Source organism: Mirounga angustirostris, unplaced genomic scaffold (genome assembly GCF_029215605.1).
Source record: "Mirounga angustirostris isolate CCGP_5_RB_7025 unplaced genomic scaffold, mMirAng1.0.hap1 SCAF_14, whole genome shotgun sequence".
NCBI lineage: Eukaryota > Metazoa > Chordata > Mammalia > Carnivora > Phocidae > Mirounga > Mirounga angustirostris.
In genome coordinates, this window is record NW_026991722.1 from 36,298,261 (window position 1) to 36,315,856 (window position 17,596).

General features: G+C 38.4%; 1 protein-coding gene across 5 annotated transcripts in view; it reads left to right on the plus strand.

Moving 5' to 3' along the window:
- The first annotated feature begins 396 nt into the window (after nucleotides 1–396).
- Nucleotides 397–17,596, plus strand: part of RPRD1A (regulation of nuclear pre-mRNA domain containing 1A) — a 71,768-nt gene continuing 54,568 nt past the window's right edge. For 4 of the 5 annotated variants that reach the window (XR_010407227.1, XM_045886825.3, XM_045886826.3 and 1 more), the window contains exon 1: nucleotides 398–706. Coding sequence is in view for 4 of the 5 variants with exons in the window: in XM_045886825.3 (XP_045742781.1) it covers nucleotides 556–706 (151 nt within the window). In the remaining variant the exon portion in view is untranslated. Of the gene's footprint in view, nucleotides 707–17,596 lie in introns of all 5 variants that reach the window. The other variant, XM_045886827.3, reaches the window with a different exon arrangement.

The window sequence follows — 17,596 nt, forward strand, 5'->3', positions numbered from 1 at the left end:
TAAATGTAATATATCACGCCAAATAGTCTTCCAAATTGGCTGTACCAATTTACACGCCAGTGTAGAGAGTTTTTTTTTTTTAGCCAGTGTAGAGAGTTTTTTTTTTTTTAGCCAGTGTAGAGAGTTTTTTTTTTTTTAGCCAGTGTAGAGAGTTTTTTTTTTTTAGCCAGTGTAGAGATTTTTAATCACTCCTTTTTCAGCAGATAGTTTTACCCTAGAAGGCGTCCGTGCTGGGCAAACCCCAGCCCTCCCCCGGCCAAAACCCAGGCGGCACGCCCCCGTGTGCCTCCCGAGCGCCAGTTCTGGCCCCGTCCTTTCGCTCCGAGGTCCTGCCGCTTGGCCTCGCCTCTTCCGAGGGCGGGGCGTGGATGGGCCCTGACGTCACTGCCGGCCAGACGCCATCTTGCTGGTTTGCGGCCGGTCTCGGATGTGGCGGCGGCGGTGGTGAAGGCGTGGGGAAGGGTGGGGTGAGGGGGCGAGGCCGCGGCGCGGGCGGCTAAACTCTCCTCCCCTTAGCCCCACCGCGTGGGACGGCGTGAACGCGGTATCGGAGGGATGTCAGCCTTCTCTGAGGCGGCGCTGGAGAAGAAGCTGTCGGAGTTGAGCAACTCGCAGCAGAGCGTGCAGACCTTGTCCCTGTGGCTCATCCACCACCGCAAGCACTCGCGGCCCATCGTCACCGTGTGGGAGCGGGAGCTGCGTAAAGGTGAGTCGCCCCGCCACCCGGCCTGTTCCCTGGTGCCGCCGGGCCCCCCTCCCTGCCAGCCCCATTCCCCCAGCGACCCCAGCTCCTTGCAGCCCGGCACCGCCCTACCCGGCGCCCCCGGCTCCCTGGCGTCGGTGGTCCACGGGCTGGGACGAGCGGCATCCACCGCGCTTCCCGCAGAATCTGCGCTTAGTAGGTCTTACTGCATAGGGACTGAAGGATTAAAAACAACAACAAAAACAAAAATAAAAAACCCTTGTGACTTAACACAGAGGCAGTAGTCAGGGGCTCAGGACTCTGTCCCTGATGAGGGCCAGAAATTCAGGCAGTCAGGTATTTTTTTACATTCTGTAGATCATAATGGAGGATAGGGGTGGAAAAGGGAAGTGGAAAGGAAAAAAAAAAGACTGGTGTGGGCATGGGAGTTAATTCCATCATTTCTATAATACATCAACTCAATCTTGTAAAATTAATAGCGGAATCAGAGTTTTGGAATTGGGGAATCTAAAATTGCATCCATGCATGGTGCAGTGGAAGAACCCTGAATTTGTAGATTTTAGAGGACTAGGATTCGGCGAATTTATTAATGTCTGGATTGCAGTTGCCTCACCTCAAAATGAAGTTCGATTGAGTGATCCAAAGTCCTTTCTTGCTGAGTGATTATATACTTCTAGGGCAGCGTGCTTGTTTTGCAAAACATTAGCGCTCCTGTAAATGAAGTTAACTTTTAAGAGCAGTATGTGCCCTCACTAAAATATTCAGAATCATTTCACTTCTGCAGAGCAATTGTATCAGTAAGAACTGATTGTATGTTAGTGTGACTAAAAATAAAAAAAATTTCATTTGCTTAGAGTCTGGGTTTGCACCTTAATTCTTCAGTTCATTGGGGAGAGAGAATGGGCACTTGTAGTTATTGTTTCAGACATCCTGATGTATCGATATGATGGTTATTTATTAATTAAGGGTTTTAACAACTGTTATTAATCAAAATAGATGCTTGTTTACTGACCCATATGAAATCTCTATGATGTATTAATATGAGAGCTAAAATGTGGCGTTGGCTATAGGGAATGGAGAGCTGTGCTGGTGTATTTGCTTGTGGTTAATCTCTTAGGAGAAATTGACTTAGAGTCCTGTTTTTCAGTTCATGTATAAAGTGTGTGTGTATTGGCACTCAAGGAGGAATTCATCTTCTGTGAGTGGTCAGAGGGTTTGAGAAGCCTAGGTATAAAGGTCTGGAAAATAGCTGTGAACTTTGAAAAGGCAGAAATTGTCTTTGCTCCTCCTCTACTTTACTAGATTTCGAAATAAGCAAAAGGCTTATACTTTGGGGTGGAGGGAATTTTAGAAACACATAGAATCAATAAAGGATTGGTACCCAGACTATCTTAAGAACTACTACAAATCAATAGAAAAATAGCAATGCTGTTAAAGGCATTTCACATGAGAAAAAACCTGAAAGGCCAATAAATGATACTTAATAATCAGGAAAAAATAAACCAATGAGGTACCAGTTTATACCCTTCAGTTTGCAAAAGTAAAAAAGTATGACAATACCAAGAATCGGTGAGGATGAGAAGAAAAATGGAACACTCTTAGTGACCTCTAATGAAGTTGAAGGTACATAGTCTTTGACCTAGCAGTTCTCCTTCTAGGAATGTATCCTAGAAACTAGTACCTGTGCTCAAGAAATTATATTTATTGCACCTTCTTAGCAACAAAATTAGAAACCGTTTAAACATCTCATTAGTTGGGAGTATGGACAAATATATTGTAATATTCATAGAATATAATGCTGACCAAGAGTTGTCATGAAACAACATGACTGAATTAAAAAACAACAAACAAGCAAAATGTTGAGCTAAGAAAGCAAGGTGCCATTTGGTAAAGTTTGAAAACATGCAAAAACAATATTCTATTTTCACAGATACCTGTAGTTACAGTTAAAATATGCATAGTGATGATTAACTTCATATTGCAAGATAGTGGTTACCATAAGGGAGAGAGGAAGTGAAAATGGATCCGTGTTATCTTATATTTCATACATTTTTGAAAAATTTGATACACGTGGGAAAATGATAAGATGTGCTATTTACTGGTTTTGGGGATATTTCCATACATTTAAGTGCTTCATAATTAGAAAAAATTAAAGGCATATAAATAGATGTTTTAGGAGGAGTGTGGTGTTGGGTGATGATGGTGATGGTGGAAGTAGTGGTGGTGATGATCATGCTGCTGCTGCAGTTTTGTTTGGTCTTGGATTATCTGCCAGAAGTTTCTTTTCCTTGACATAACTGTACCTTTGTAGGGCACAGTCTTTGTGTCCTCCCACCCCCACCTCTGCAGTTTTGCTCCTCAGCTTTAGGATCCTGCGTTACCTGTAGCATAATGATAATGAGAATAATTTACTGAATATCAGGGATTGTTTTAGCCATCTTATGTGATATCATGAATCCTCACATTATCTCTGCAAAATAAGTGTTTATAAAACAAATTGATCAAACTTGAAATAAGGAAGTAGATGAATAAAATCAGTTGAACATTTTATATTAAGCTTGGCATTCTTTAGTTTCTTGAAATGTTTAAAGAAGACAAAAATGTGACACTAGTAGGAAAAATTAGTGTTCGAAATATAAGAATGAGTAGGTAAAATGATAATGTCACACATGGTTAATCATTTAGTTTTGAAGATTTCCTTTCTTGTTCTACCTTCCTTGTTTTTGCCTCCTTTAAAGAAAGAGAATTTCTGGAGTGGGGATAAGAAAAAGAGAATTTCTGTTTAGAGGGATATACCCCAAGGCCTTTATGAAGACTAAAGTAGCTATAATTTCCCTGAGAAATGCAATAGAGTGTAACCAAAAACGTGAGGATTTTGTTGTTTTGTAACAGCTTTAAAAAAATTTTTTTTTTTTTTTTTAAGATTTTATTTATTCGAGACAGAGAGAGAGAGAGAGAGAGATCAGGAGCAGGGGGGAAGGGGTAGAGGGAGAAGCAGACTCCCGCTGAGCAGGGAGCCCTGTGTGGGCCTCGATCCCGGGACCCTGGGATCATGACCTGACCTGAAGGCAGATGCTTAACCAGCTGCGCCACCTAGGCACCCTGTAACAGCTTTATTGAGATATAATTAACATATCACATAATCCACTTACTTAAAGCATACAGTTCATTGGTTTTTAGTGTATCATATAGTTGTGAGTCTGCCACCACAATTTTAGAATGTTTTCATCACCCAAAAAGAAACTGCCTTTTAGCCATCATCCCACAACCCCTTCCACCTTCCCCAGCCCTAAGCAACCATTAATTTACTTTGTCTCTATAGATTTGCCTATTCTTAGCATTTCATTAAATGGAAGCATGCAGTATGACATCTTTTGTGATTGACTTTCTTTGGTTAGCATGTTTTCCAGGCTCATCCATGTTGTAGCATTTATCAGTACTTCATTCCTTTTTTTTTCTTTTTAAGATTTATTTATTTTAGAGAGAGAGTGTGGATGGGAGGGGCAGAGGGAGAGAGAGAGACAGTCTTAAGCAGACTCCCAGCTGAGTATGGAGCCCGATACCGGGCTGGATCTCATGACCTTGAGATCACAACCTGAGCCAAGACCAGGAATCTGACGCTTACCAGACTGTGCTACTCAGGCGCCCCAGTACTTCATTCCTTTTTATGGTCAAACAATAATCCATTATATGAATTTTTTTATTCATCAGTTGATAGACATTTGGGTTGTTTCCATGTTTTGCTATTATGAATAGTAGTGCTATGAACATTTGCATACAAGTTTTTGTGTGGCTGTGTTTTCATATTTTTTGGAAATATACCTATGGGTAGAATTGCTAGGTCATAGAGGAACTCTGTGTTTAACCTTTTGAAGAACTGCCAGACTGTTTTCCACAGTGACTATCATACATTCCTACGAGCAGTGTATGAGGATCCAATTTTTCTACATCTCTGCCAAGACTTGTATTATCTGTCTTTTAGATTATAGCCACCCTATTGGGTATAAATTGGTGTATGATTGTGAATTTTATTTGCATTTCCCTGTTAGCTAAGAATGTTGAGCACATTTTCATGTGCTTATTGGCTATTTGTATGTTGTCTTTGGAGAAATGTATGTTCAGATCCCCCCCCCCCTTTTTTTTAAAGTAGGCTCCACACCCAGCCTGAAGCCCAGTGCAGAGCTTGAACTCACCATCCTGAGATCAAGACCTGAGCTGGGATCAAGAGTTGGACACTTAACCGACTTAGCTACCTGGGCGCCCTGATCCTTACCCATTTTCAAATTGGGTTGTCTTTTTATTAATTGAGTTACAGGTGTTCTTTATGTATTCTGGATATGAGTCCCTTATCAGATCCATAACTTGCAAATGGTTTTCTCTCATTCAGTGGTTGTTTTTTCACTCTCTTACCTACTGTCTTTTGAATGCAGTTATTTTAATCTCTGACTCAAGTTTGGGGCTGAATTATAAAACTATTAACATACATCACTTATTAAGTTATATTTTACATTCATTGCTATGGAAATAATGACCATGAACATACCAGAATTTACAAAACAACACTGATATTTGGGCTCTTATTTGGGCTCTTTTCTACACACAAACAACAAAATTGGGCTCAGTTGGTTAAGCGTTTGACTCTTGGTTTTGGCTGAGGTCATGATCTTGCTGTCATGGGATAGAACCCCATATTGGGCTCTGCCGTCAGTGCCGAGTCTGCTTCAGCTTTTCTCTCCCTCCTTTTTTTTTTTTTTTTTTTTTTAAGATTTTATTTATTTATTTGAAAGAGGGAGATAAAGCACAAGGAGGCAGAGCGGCAGGCAGAGGGAGAGGGAGAAGCAGGCTCTCCACTGAGCAGGGAGCCGGACGTGGGGCTCGATCCCAGGCCCTGGGATCATGACCTGAGGTGAAGGCAGCCGCTTAACCAACTGAGCCACCCAGGCGCCCCTTCTCTCTCCCTCTTATTCCTGCTTACTCACTCACTCTCTTTCTAAAAATAAATAAAATTTTTTTTTTTAAGATTTTATTTATTTGACAGGGAGACAGCACACAAACAGGGGGAGCAGCAGAGGGAGAGGGAGAAGTAGGCTCCCCGCTGAGCAGGTAGCCCGATGGCGGGGCTCCGTCCCAGGACCCTGGGATCATGACCTGAGCTCAAGGCAGCCACTTAATGGACTGAGCCACCCAGGTGCCCCAAAACAAAAACATTTATTTTTTATTTATTTATTTGAGAGAGAGGATGAGAGAGAGAGCGCACATGAGAGGGGGGAGGGTCAGAGGGAGAAGCAGACTTCCCACCGAGCAGGGAGCCCGATGTAGGACTTGATCCTGGGATTCCAGGATCATGACCCGAGCTGAAGGCAGCCGCCCAACCAACTGAGCCACCCAGGCGCCCCCCAAAATGAAAACATTTAAAGTATTTACTTAATAATTACTTATTTTAAAACTACAGTGCTAAATTGATTTCATGTTAATGTAAAGTAACATAATGAAAGATAACTATTTCCTAAAAATATTAGGGAAAGGAGTGACTTACATTTTTGCAAATCTTCATGTCTGTCTTAATTGAAGCCAGCTAGATTCTCATGTCTGCCTTTGCATTTAGTCTTGCTGTATTTTATATCACATGACCTCTGGAATACACCACTCTACACCTGTGAGAGAACTAGAATGAAAAAGGCAAATAGTGTAAAAAAATAAAAGGCAAATCATGTCTTGGTATTATTGTAAAAATAGTTCTGACTTCATGGACTCTATGAAATGTCTGGAGGACATTTTGTTTTATGGGTGCACCAAAATTTATATAACCATTACTTTATTTATTTATTCATTTTTATTTTATTTATTTATTTGACAGAGAGAGAGACAGCGAGAGAGGGAACACAAGCAGGGGGAATGGGAGAGGGAGAAGCAGGCTTCCCGCCGAGCAGGGAGCCCGATGTGGGGCTCGATCCCAGGACCCTGGGATCATGACCTGAGCTGAAGGCAGACGCTTAACGACTGAGCCACCCAGGCGCCCCCAACCATTACTTTATTGATGAACATTTACAATGGATCTGTTTTTAATCTTAAAATTTATAAATATTAATTTATGTTACTAAGTATTCTAGGTTTTTTTTTCTTAGTCGTTTCAGCTGACTTAAGAGACCATGATAGAAGTGATAGGCATTAGTGTATCACACCATTTTTTAAGTTCATTTTTATCCCCACATATTTGAAATGTCTCTTTTATCATAAATTAAGTTTCTCTATGTATTTGGTATATTTCTAGACTGTCATTCTGTTTCATTGGTGTGTCTGTTTATGTACCACTATCACATTCTTTGGTATGTTTTCATATCTGGTAGGACATCTCCCCACCCCCATCCTTTCTGCCCTGCCCCCTGCAAGTTGGTCTTCCCCCCCCACCCCAGTTTTCCTGTGTATTCTTATAAGTTGTATGCCCATCAACAGACATATAATTATTGTTTTATGCATTTGTCTTTTAAATCATATAGGAAACAAAGAGTTACAAACCAAAACATAAGTTAATACTGGTTTTTATATTTACTTATGTAGTTACCTTTATTGATGATCTTTCTGTGGCTTCTAGTTATTATCTAATGTCCTTTCATTTCAGCCTGCAGGAGTCCCTTTAGGATTTCTTGTAGGACAGGTCTACTAGTGACAAACTCCCTCAGCTTTTGTTTAGCTTAAAATGTCTTAATTTCTTCAGTATTGAAGGACAGTTTTGCCAGGTTTCTTGCAGTTTTTTGTTTTGCTTTGTTCTGTTTTAATATGGCATACCACTTCCTTTTGGCCTCTGTAGTTTTTGATCAGAAGTTGGCTTTCAGTCTTATTGAGCTTTCTTTGTGCATAACAGTGAGTCGTTTCTTGCTGCTTTCAAAATTCTTTGTCTTCTGAAAGTTTTTTTATGATATGTCTCAGTGTGGGTCTCTTTGAGTTTATCCTACCTAGAGTTCATTGAGATGCTTGGATTTGTAGATTGATGTCTTTCCTAGATTTGGGGGCATTTTGGGCCATTGTTTCCTCAGATATTCTTTATGCACCTTCCTCTCTTCTGGGATTCCTATAATGTTTATGTTTGTTGTATTGGTGTTGTGCCACAGAGTCCTTTTCTTTATTCTTTTTCTTTCTGCTCTCCAGACTCCATTTCAGTGGTCTTATTTTTAAATTTGCTGAGTCTTCCAACTCTGACATAGTCTGTGGTGTCACCTCCCAAGTACTTTATATGGCTATTGTTATAGCACTTACCGTACAGTATTTTAATGGTTCTGTGCTGAGTTTCTTTCTACTGGAGGACTGAGCCTATTCCTTTGTTGCCTCAGAATCTAGCACAAGGTAGATACTCAGTAAATATGTGTTGAATGAGTTAATGAATGAATGTTGGAAAGTATGTAGCATCTGAGACTTTTAGAGCTGGAAGGAGTATTACAGAATGTTTTGCTGTTTCTTTTAAAGACAGTGCCTGATTTAGGAACTTCTGACATCTTAAGGCAAATAATGAATTCCAGTTACAGACATTTCCCTTATTGAGATAGACTTGGAAAATTTCTAGCTTTTTCAGTCTGTCATATTGTTCTGTTCTTCCTATATTTATCAATTCTTAGAGTAGTGTTCTTAAAGTATAGCTGGTGGATCACCAAGATTCTTTTAGGGAGTGTATGAGTCCACAGGGTAAAAATTATTTTCATAATACTTCTAAAACATTTTTCCCCTTTTAAGTGTTGACATATGCTGTGATAGTGTAAAAGCCAATGTGAGTGAAAACTGGTAGTACCTAAATATTAATCAAGGTAGAGGGATCACTCTGTACTAAAATTCATTGTGTTTGTCACACCACATTCACAACTAAAAATATATCACATTCCTGACTGCTAATCAAAGCAGTTCACATTACTAATTTGTTGTATCTTGATCCTTGAGTGCATATCTATGTGTGTGTGTGCGTGCGCGTGTGTGTGTTCACGGCGCACCTTTCTTTATTGTGGTAAAGTATATGTAACATAAAATTTAACATTTTAACCTTTTTTCTTTGTCTTTTTTGTGGTAAGCTATACATAATATGAATTTACCATTTTAATCATTTTTAAAATGTGCAGTTCAGTGGCATTATGTACTTTCACATTATTTTGCAACTGGGATCACCATCCATCTCCAGACCTCTTTTCATTTTCCCAAACTGAAACTCCATATCCATTAAAAAATAACTCCCCATTCTCTCCTCTCCTGGTCCCTGGCAACCACCCTTCTACACTCTTGTGAATTTGACTACTGTAGGTACTTCATATGAGTGAAATAATGTAATTTATTGTGTGTGTGTGTGACTGGCTTATTTAACTTCGTATGTCTGCAAGGTTCATTCATGTTGTAGCATATGCCAAAATTTCTTATCTTTTTAAAGCTGAATAATATTCCATTTTATATATATACCACATTTTATTTATTCATCTGTTGATGACATCTGTTGCTTCTGCCTTATGGCTATTGTGTATAATGGTGTTATGAACATGGGTGTACAAATATCTGTTTGAATAGCTTCTTTATTTCTTTTTAATATGTATCCAGAAGTGGAATTGCTGGGTCATACAATAATTCTATGTTTAATTGTTTGAGGAACCACTATACTGTTTTCCACAGCAACTGCACCATTTTACATTCCCACTTGCAGTGTACCATGGTTCCAGTTTCTTTTCCTTTTTTTTTTTTTTTAAAGATTTTATTTATTTATTTGTCAGAGAGAGAGAGAGCACAAGCAGGGGAAGCCACAGGCAGAGGGAGAGACAGACTCCCTGCTGAGCAAGGAGCCCAGTGCAGGACTTGATTCCAGAACCCCGGGATCATGACCTGAGCCGGAGGCAGACACTTAACGACTGAGCTACTCAGGTGCTCCTGCTTGGGGTTTTAATTTGTATTTCCATAATGACTAGTGATGATTCTATGTGTGAGGGTTTATTTCTGGGCTGTTTTGTTCCTTTGATCTATTTGCCTGTATTTATGCCTGTACAATACTATTCCAGTTAGTGTAGCTTTCTAGTAAGTTTTGCAGTCAGGATGTACAAGTCTTCCAACTTTAATTTCTTTTCTAAGATTCTTTTGGCCATTTGATATCACTTGAGAATCCATATGAGTTTTAGGATGGGTTTTTTTATTTCTGCAAAAATGCCGTGGAGAGTGTAAGAGGGTTTCCATTTAATCTGTAGGTCACTTTGAGAGGTATTATCTTATCAGTAGTAAGTCTTCCAATCCGTGGACATGGGATCTATTTGAATTTATTTATGTCTTCTTTCGTTTCCTTCAGCAGTGTTTTGTAGTTTTCAGTGTACAAGTCTTAACACCTCCTTGGTTAAATTATTTCTAAGTTATTGTTTTTATCTGATTTATAAATGGAATTGTCTTTAGTTTCCTTTTTGGAAACTGTTATAATTAATAGAAACTGAATTTTGAGTGCTGATTTTGTATGCTGCAACTTTGCTAAATAGGTTTGTTTTTTGTGGAACCTTTAAGGTTTTCTACAAGTAAAATCATGTCATCTGTGAATAGATTTTTGGAAAACTTGCATGTGTCACCTTGAGCCCAACAACTTCCCAATATTTTTAAACACTTTTCCAGTGAAATCAATAAGGATATTTACACATGTGACTTTTGATACTGCCTAATGAAATGTTTCAATAGTTGGAATGTCTGTATAACTGTAAACCAGTATTTTTCAGAAGACCAATGCATGATGTTACAAAATTATGAGTAAAAGATCCATTCAAAGAGCCTGGTAGACAAGGATTTTAATGTCACAGTTTTTAAAGTTGATTGATATGTTTTAGGATTCTGTATTGCAATTTAGCATCTTTTTTAAAAATAGAATTTATTGGGTTTTGTTGTAGTTTCAAAAAGAATATCCACAATTATCTGTGATAGTTATTAAAATAGTTGCACTGACTGTATCTGGGTGAAGCCTGCTTTTTTTCGTTGCTTCCACTGAATAATTATCATGGCTTATTTAATAGAGAGCAGATATGAAAATCCAGCTCTGTTCTGTTGAGCTGAAGATTTGCAAAAATGTAAAACACGACTGTTCATTTTTAAGTTTTGGAAATACTTTTTTTTTTTTTTAAAGATTTTATTTATTTGACAGAGAGAGAGAAACAGGCAGAGAGGGAACACAAGCAGGGGAGTGGGAGAGGGAGAAGCAGGCTTCCCGCCGAGCAGGGAGCCCGATGCGGAGCTCGATCCCAGCACCCTGGGATCATGACCTGAGCCGAAGGCAGACGCTTAACGACTGAACCACCCAGGCGCCCCTGGAAATACATTTTTTAAACGTTATGTTAACATCTAATTTTTATTACTACTTTAAAATGAACTAATACATATTTTAAAGTTCTTCTGTTTTAACTTTTAATAAGGTAAGCATTGGTAAATGTAAGCTATGTGAGTAAAATCTCTTTTGTGTTCTCAATAATTTGTAAGAGTATGAAGGGGTCCTGAGAGCAGAAAGTTTGAAAACTGCTCTCAGATTAGTAGAAACCATGAATGTTTTACATTAGTTTTATTTATAATCTTGCCTAATTTAACATAATAATTGTTTTAATTTTTAAAGTTTTAGCTTTCAGATCCTTTTGGGGTGAAATCAAAGAAATTGCTATTAATGTCTGTAAATAAGTATGTAAATACCATATGAAGTTTCTTCCAGTTACCTTCTTATGGGCAGTGCTTGTGTAGTGATTCTTTAGCCCTGAGACTAGAGGTATTAATGTGAAGTTATAAAGAATACTGTATATTTTTAGATAATTGTAGATTCACATTCATTTGTAAGAAATAATACATCCTGTTTAGCCTTTGCCAGCTTTCCCCAGTGGTAAGAAACATCATGCAGAACTAGTTTTTGTAATTTCCAAAAAAACAGATATTGAATAAAAAGCCCAGCACAGTTGTGATACTGACATTATTATAGTCAAGATAAAGAACATTTCCATCACCACAGGGAATTTTTTTGTTACCCTTTTATTGCTATTCACTTCACTCCCAGCACACCCCCTACTTATCCTCGGTTTATCCAATTTTCTATTTTGAATTATGCTTTTTTTACAAAAAGATTATTTGAAAGAGAGAGAGAAAGTGTGCATGCATATGAGCCAGGGTGTGGGAGATCAGAGGGAGAGGGAGAGAAACAGACTCCCTGCTAAGTGTGGAGCCCAGTGCTGGGCTCTATCCCATGACGCCGAGATCACCACCTGAGCCGAAATCAAGAGTCTGGGCTTAACTGACTGAACTTCCAGGTGCCCCTGCATTATGCTTTTGATGTCATTTAAGAACCTTGCTTAACCCTGGATTTTTTTTTTTTTTTTAAGATTTTATTTATTTGACAGAGAGAGACACAGCGAGAGAGGGAACACAAGCAGGGGGAGTGGGAGAGGGAGAAGCAGGCCCCCCGCAGAGCAGGGAGCCTGATGCGGGACTCGATCCCAGGACTCTGGGATCATGACCTGAGCTGAAGGCAGTCGCTTAACCAACTGAGCCACCCAGGCGCCCTTAACCCTGGATTTTGTGGGGTTTTTTTCCCCTATGTTTTGTTCTAAAATGTTTATATAATTTGCCTAAGTCCATGATATGTTTCGAGTCAATTTTTGTATAAGGTATGAAATTTAGGTCAAGGTTTGGTTTTTGCATGTAGATGTTCAGAATCTCCAGCACTTTGTTCAAAGGCTGTCTTTCTTTCATTGAATTGCTTTTGCACTTTTGTTTAAATTTTTTTTTTTTTTAAGATTTTATTTATTTATTTGACAGAGAGAGACACAGCAAGAGAGGGAACATAAGCAGGGGGAGTGGGAGAGGGAAAAGCAGGCCTCCTGCCGAGCAGGGAGCCTGATGCGGGGCTTGATCCCAGAGTCCTGGGATCATGACCTGAGCCAAAGGCAGACGCCTAATGACGAGCCACCCAGGCGCCCCTGCACTTTTGTTTAAATTGACTTGGGCTTCTTTGTGTGACTCTGTTTCTGGGTTCTCTATTCTGTTGATACATATGTCTTCCCTTCCACCAATGAATACCATACATAGTCTTTTTTTTTTTAGATTTTATTTATTTATTTGACAGAGAGAGAGAGGGAGAGAGCACAAGCAAGGGGAGCAGCAGAGGGAGAGGGAGAAGCATGCTCCCGCTGAGCAGGGAGCCTGATGTGGGGCTCGATCCCAGGATCCTGAGATCATGACTGGAGCCGAAGGTAGATGCTTAACCGACTGAGCCACCCAGGCACCCCACCATACATAGTCTTGATTACTGCAACTGTGTATCTTGAAATTGAGTAAACTGGTTCCTTTTATATTTTTTAAAATTGTTTTAGCTATTCTAGTTCCTTTGCTCTTCTATACAGACTTTAGAATAATCTCGTCTATATTAATAAAAGTTATTTGATGGGATTTTGATAAGGGGTCTTTAATGCTATATGTCAGTTTAGGGAGAATTGACATCTTTATTACTTTAAGTCTTCCAGTCCGTAAACATGGCACATCTTTCCATTTCCTTAGATCTTCTTTGATGTTTATAATCAACATTATGTAGTCCTATGTGTGTTTTGTTTTTGCACTTGAGCAGTTTAGCTATTTTGAGCAATTTAAAATGGTATTGTATTTTTAATTTCACTGTCCACATGCTCATTGCTTATATATTCAAATACAAGTGATTTGTAAGTATTTATCTTGTTTTCTGTGACCTTGCTGAACATACTTATTAGTTGTAGGAGTTTTTTGGTAGGTTTCCTTGGGACTTTTCTGTGAAGACAGTCATGTTATCTACAAATGGGTACACTTTTATTTCTTCATCTTTGACCTTTGTGTTTTTCTTTTTCTTACCATATTGAACTTGCTGGCATTTCAAGCACTGTGTTGAATAAGAATGATGAGAGTGGACATCCTTGTCTTTTTCCTTATTGGGAAAGCAGTCAGTCTTTCACCATTAGAATGTTAGCTGTAGTTTTATTTTTAGATTCTGTATGAAGTTGAGGAAGTTCCTCTCTATTCCTGGTTTTTGAGAGATTTTAAAATAAAATGTCTGAATTTTGTCAAATTCTTTTTTGCATCAGTTGATCATGTGATTTTTCTCTTTAGCCTCTTAATATCCTGTATTATTGATCAATTTTCAGATCTTGAGCCAGATGTACCTCCCTACCATAAACCCCACTTGTTTGTGATTGTGAATTTTTTTTACATATTGCTGAATTCTATTTGCTAATATTTTGTTAAGGATATTTACATCTGTATGTATGAGGACTTTTGCTCCACTTTGTGTGTGTTTGTGCATCTTATTTTGAAATTAGAGTAGCACTGACTTCATAAGGTGAATTGGGGTGTGTTCCCCTATTTCCTGGAAGAACTTGTGTAGAATTTTTAAAATTCTTTAAATGTTTGGTAGAATTATTTGGCAGAAACCATCTGGATCTGGAGATTTCTTTTTTGGGAACTTAAAAATTACATAGTCAATTCTCTTAAATGTCACAGGACTATTTAGATTTTCTGTATCATACATTGGGTGAGTTGCTGCAGTTTGTATTTTTTTGAGGCAGTGTAGTCTATTTCACCTAAGTTGTCAAATTTATGTGTCTGGGGTTGTTCATTTTATGCTCTTTGTATCCTTATTGTCCTTTTGATGTCTATACTGATATTTTTGATACTGAAAATATGTGTTTTCCCTTTTTTCCCTTGTCATTCTTGGTAGAAGTTCATCAGTTCTATCTATATTTTCAAAGAAACAGCTCTTTGATGCTCAACATTACTAATCATTAGGAAAATGCAAATCAAACCACAATGAGGTATCGCCTTCCACCTGTTAGAATGGTCATCATCAAAAAGATAAGAGGTAACAAATGCTGGAGAGGATGTAGAGGAAAGGGAACTCTTGTTGGTGGGATTATAAACTGATACAATTACTATGGAAAACAGTGTAGAGGATCCTCAAAAAATTAAAAATAGAGCACCCGTATGATACAACAGTTCCACCTCTGGGATGTATCCAAAAGAAATGAAAATGCTAACTTGAGAAGGTATCTGCACCCCCATGTTAATATCAGTATTATTTACAATTTCCAGGACATGGAAACTACCTAAGTATTCATTCTCAAATGAATGGGTAAAGAAATTACTGTATATATACACACTGGAATATTATTCAGCCATAAAAAATGAGGAAATGCTGCCATTTGTGACATGGGTGGACTGGAGGGCATTATACTAAGTGAAATAAGTCAGAGAAAGACAAGTACTGTATGATCTTATTTATATGTCAAATCTTAAAAAAAAAAAAAAAAAAGCCCTAGAAGCAGAAACTCAGCAAAAAGACATCAAACATGTGGTTACCAGAGGAGGGAGGGGGATTTGGAAGAAGGGGTCAAAAGGTACAGACTTCCGTTTACAAGGTAAATAGGTACTAGGGCTGTAATGTACAACATGGTGACTAGTTTATCTTGCTGTATTATATAAACGAAAGTCATTAAGAGTAAATCCTAAGAGTTCTCATCATAAGGAGAAAAAAACTTTTTTTGCGTCTGTATGAGATGATGGATGTTAAACTTAACTGCAGTAAGCATTTCAAAGCGTATGAAGTCAGACCATTATGCTGCACACCTTAAACTTGATGTACAATGATGTATGTCAATTAAATCTCAGTAAAACTTGGGGAGAAAACAGCTTTTGTTTCACTGATTTTTTTTCCCTCTACTTTTGTTTTAGTTTCATTAACTTCTGCTTTTATTATTTCCTCTTTCTGTTTTCTTTGGTTAATTTTGCTCTTATTCTAGGTTTTTGAGGTAGGAGTTTAGATTATTGATTTGGGACTTGTTCATCTTTTCTATTATATGCATTTAGTGCTGAAAGTTTCTCATCCCTGCTTCAGTTTTATTTCACAAATTTTGATAGGTTGTATTTTCAGTATATTTGCTTATGCTAGTTGAAGCATTCTTATGATGGCTGCCTTAAAATTTTTGTAAGAGAATTCTGATATCTCTGTCTCTGCAGTGTCAGCATCTATTTATAGTCTTATTTCATTCAGTTTGAGATCCCTTTGGTTCTTGGTATAATGAGTGATACTTGCTTAATCCATATTTTGTGTGAGTGTTATGTTTGAGAATCTGGACTTTATTTAATACTGTTTTATCTGGATTTCTCTGATACTACCCCATCAGGGGAGGGAGGTACTCTTTGTTACTGTTGAGTGCAAATGGGAGTTTGGCAGACATCACAAAGTGGGGGTTAGGAATGTGGTCTTAGGACTGCTGGGCCATTGTGGAAGTCCTAGCTCTCCACTAGGCCTTCTGTGACACCATCCCAGGGGGCAGTGCCTTCTTACTGCTGGGTGGGAATGGAAGTCCAGGCTTCCCTACCTTTGCCTTCTCTGACACCACTCTTGAGAGGTGTTGGGCTCCACATCACAGCCTGGCTTCTCATTTAGCCTTTGTTTAGTGTGGGCGTGGGTGGGGTACAGTTTTTTGTGCTGTTTTATCTTTTTTTTTTTTTTTTTCCCCCTGTGGTATTTGGCTGGAGTAGATTGGTTATTGTCTAAAAGTTTTCTATCTTTCTAGGTTTCCCTTTTCCTGGTCATTTGGCTAGAATGGAAAGGTTTGTGTTGGAACTTTTTAAGTCGGCACCTGTTAGGATTTCTGGGTTGCTGACTTTTTCAACTCCCAATCTAAGATAAAGGCAAAAAGAAAACTCCAAGAACTCACCTTGTACTATTCTTTGGGTCCCAAGGTCCCTAGCCTGTCTGCCTTTGTTTCTTTTCTTATGTTTGTTTTATTTATAATGCCCAGGATTTGTAGTTGTACTTTGCAGGAGAAATAGGTAAAACGACATCTCCATCTTCCTGGAAACACAAGTTCCCTACAAACTGGTCTTTATATTGGAACTGGGACACATCATTTGGAACTCTGAGACTAGTATTTTTACTAGTTTTTCTTGTCTTAGATATTATAAGATACTTTCTGGTTTGCATGTTGTATTAGTATTTTAACAAACTTATTTTAATATAACTATGCTAAACACTTTTAGTTTTTATTGCTTTAAAATACACACTTGTTATAAAATTTAAAACAGCACAGTAATATGTTAAATTCCTAAGTAAAAATTCATTGCAAAAAGGCCAGTTATTCCTCGATTAATTTGTAAATTCAGGGCAGTCCAAAAGAAATTTGTTCTTTTACAGGAAATTTAAAGCTAAATCTAGAGGTCATTGGGAAAAGTAAATGTGGAGGAAGAGCAAGGCAATTTTTAATTTTTGTCTTGTAAATTTTGACAATTTTTTTAAAAGATTTTTATTTGACAGAGAGCAAGAGAGAACAAGCAAGGGTAGTGGCAGGGAGAGGGAGAAGTAGGCTCCCCGCTGAGCAGGGAGCCCAGTGTGGAGCTCCATCCCAGGACCCTGAGATCATAACCTGAGCCAAAGGCAGATGCTTAACTGACTGAGCCACCCAGGTGCCTCATGAATTTTGACAATTTTGAAGGGAAAACAGTAAAGGAGATACTGTGTTCTTTTAGGTATCCACATAGCCTTTAAAGGCATTGAAGTTAGAAGAGTATGATGTCAGTACAGGAATAGGAATATGTATGAAAGGAACAGAGTAGACACGAGGAAACCCATTTTATGTAGGCATTTGGTAAATTAGACACTATATTCATGGGAGAAGGACTGGAATATTACGAATGATTCTTAGATTTCTACTCAATACCATATGTAAAATTAGTCCAGTTAAAGATAGAACACTGAGAAAAATCAACTATGGAATCATGTAAGGAAAACATGCATTTATAGTTCTTTCTAGTCTTGTGTTGTGAAAAGACTTTCTAAATAAGGCCCCAGTGGTCTTATAAGAAATACAAGGGGATCATGGCCTGAGCCGAAGGCAGATGCTTAAC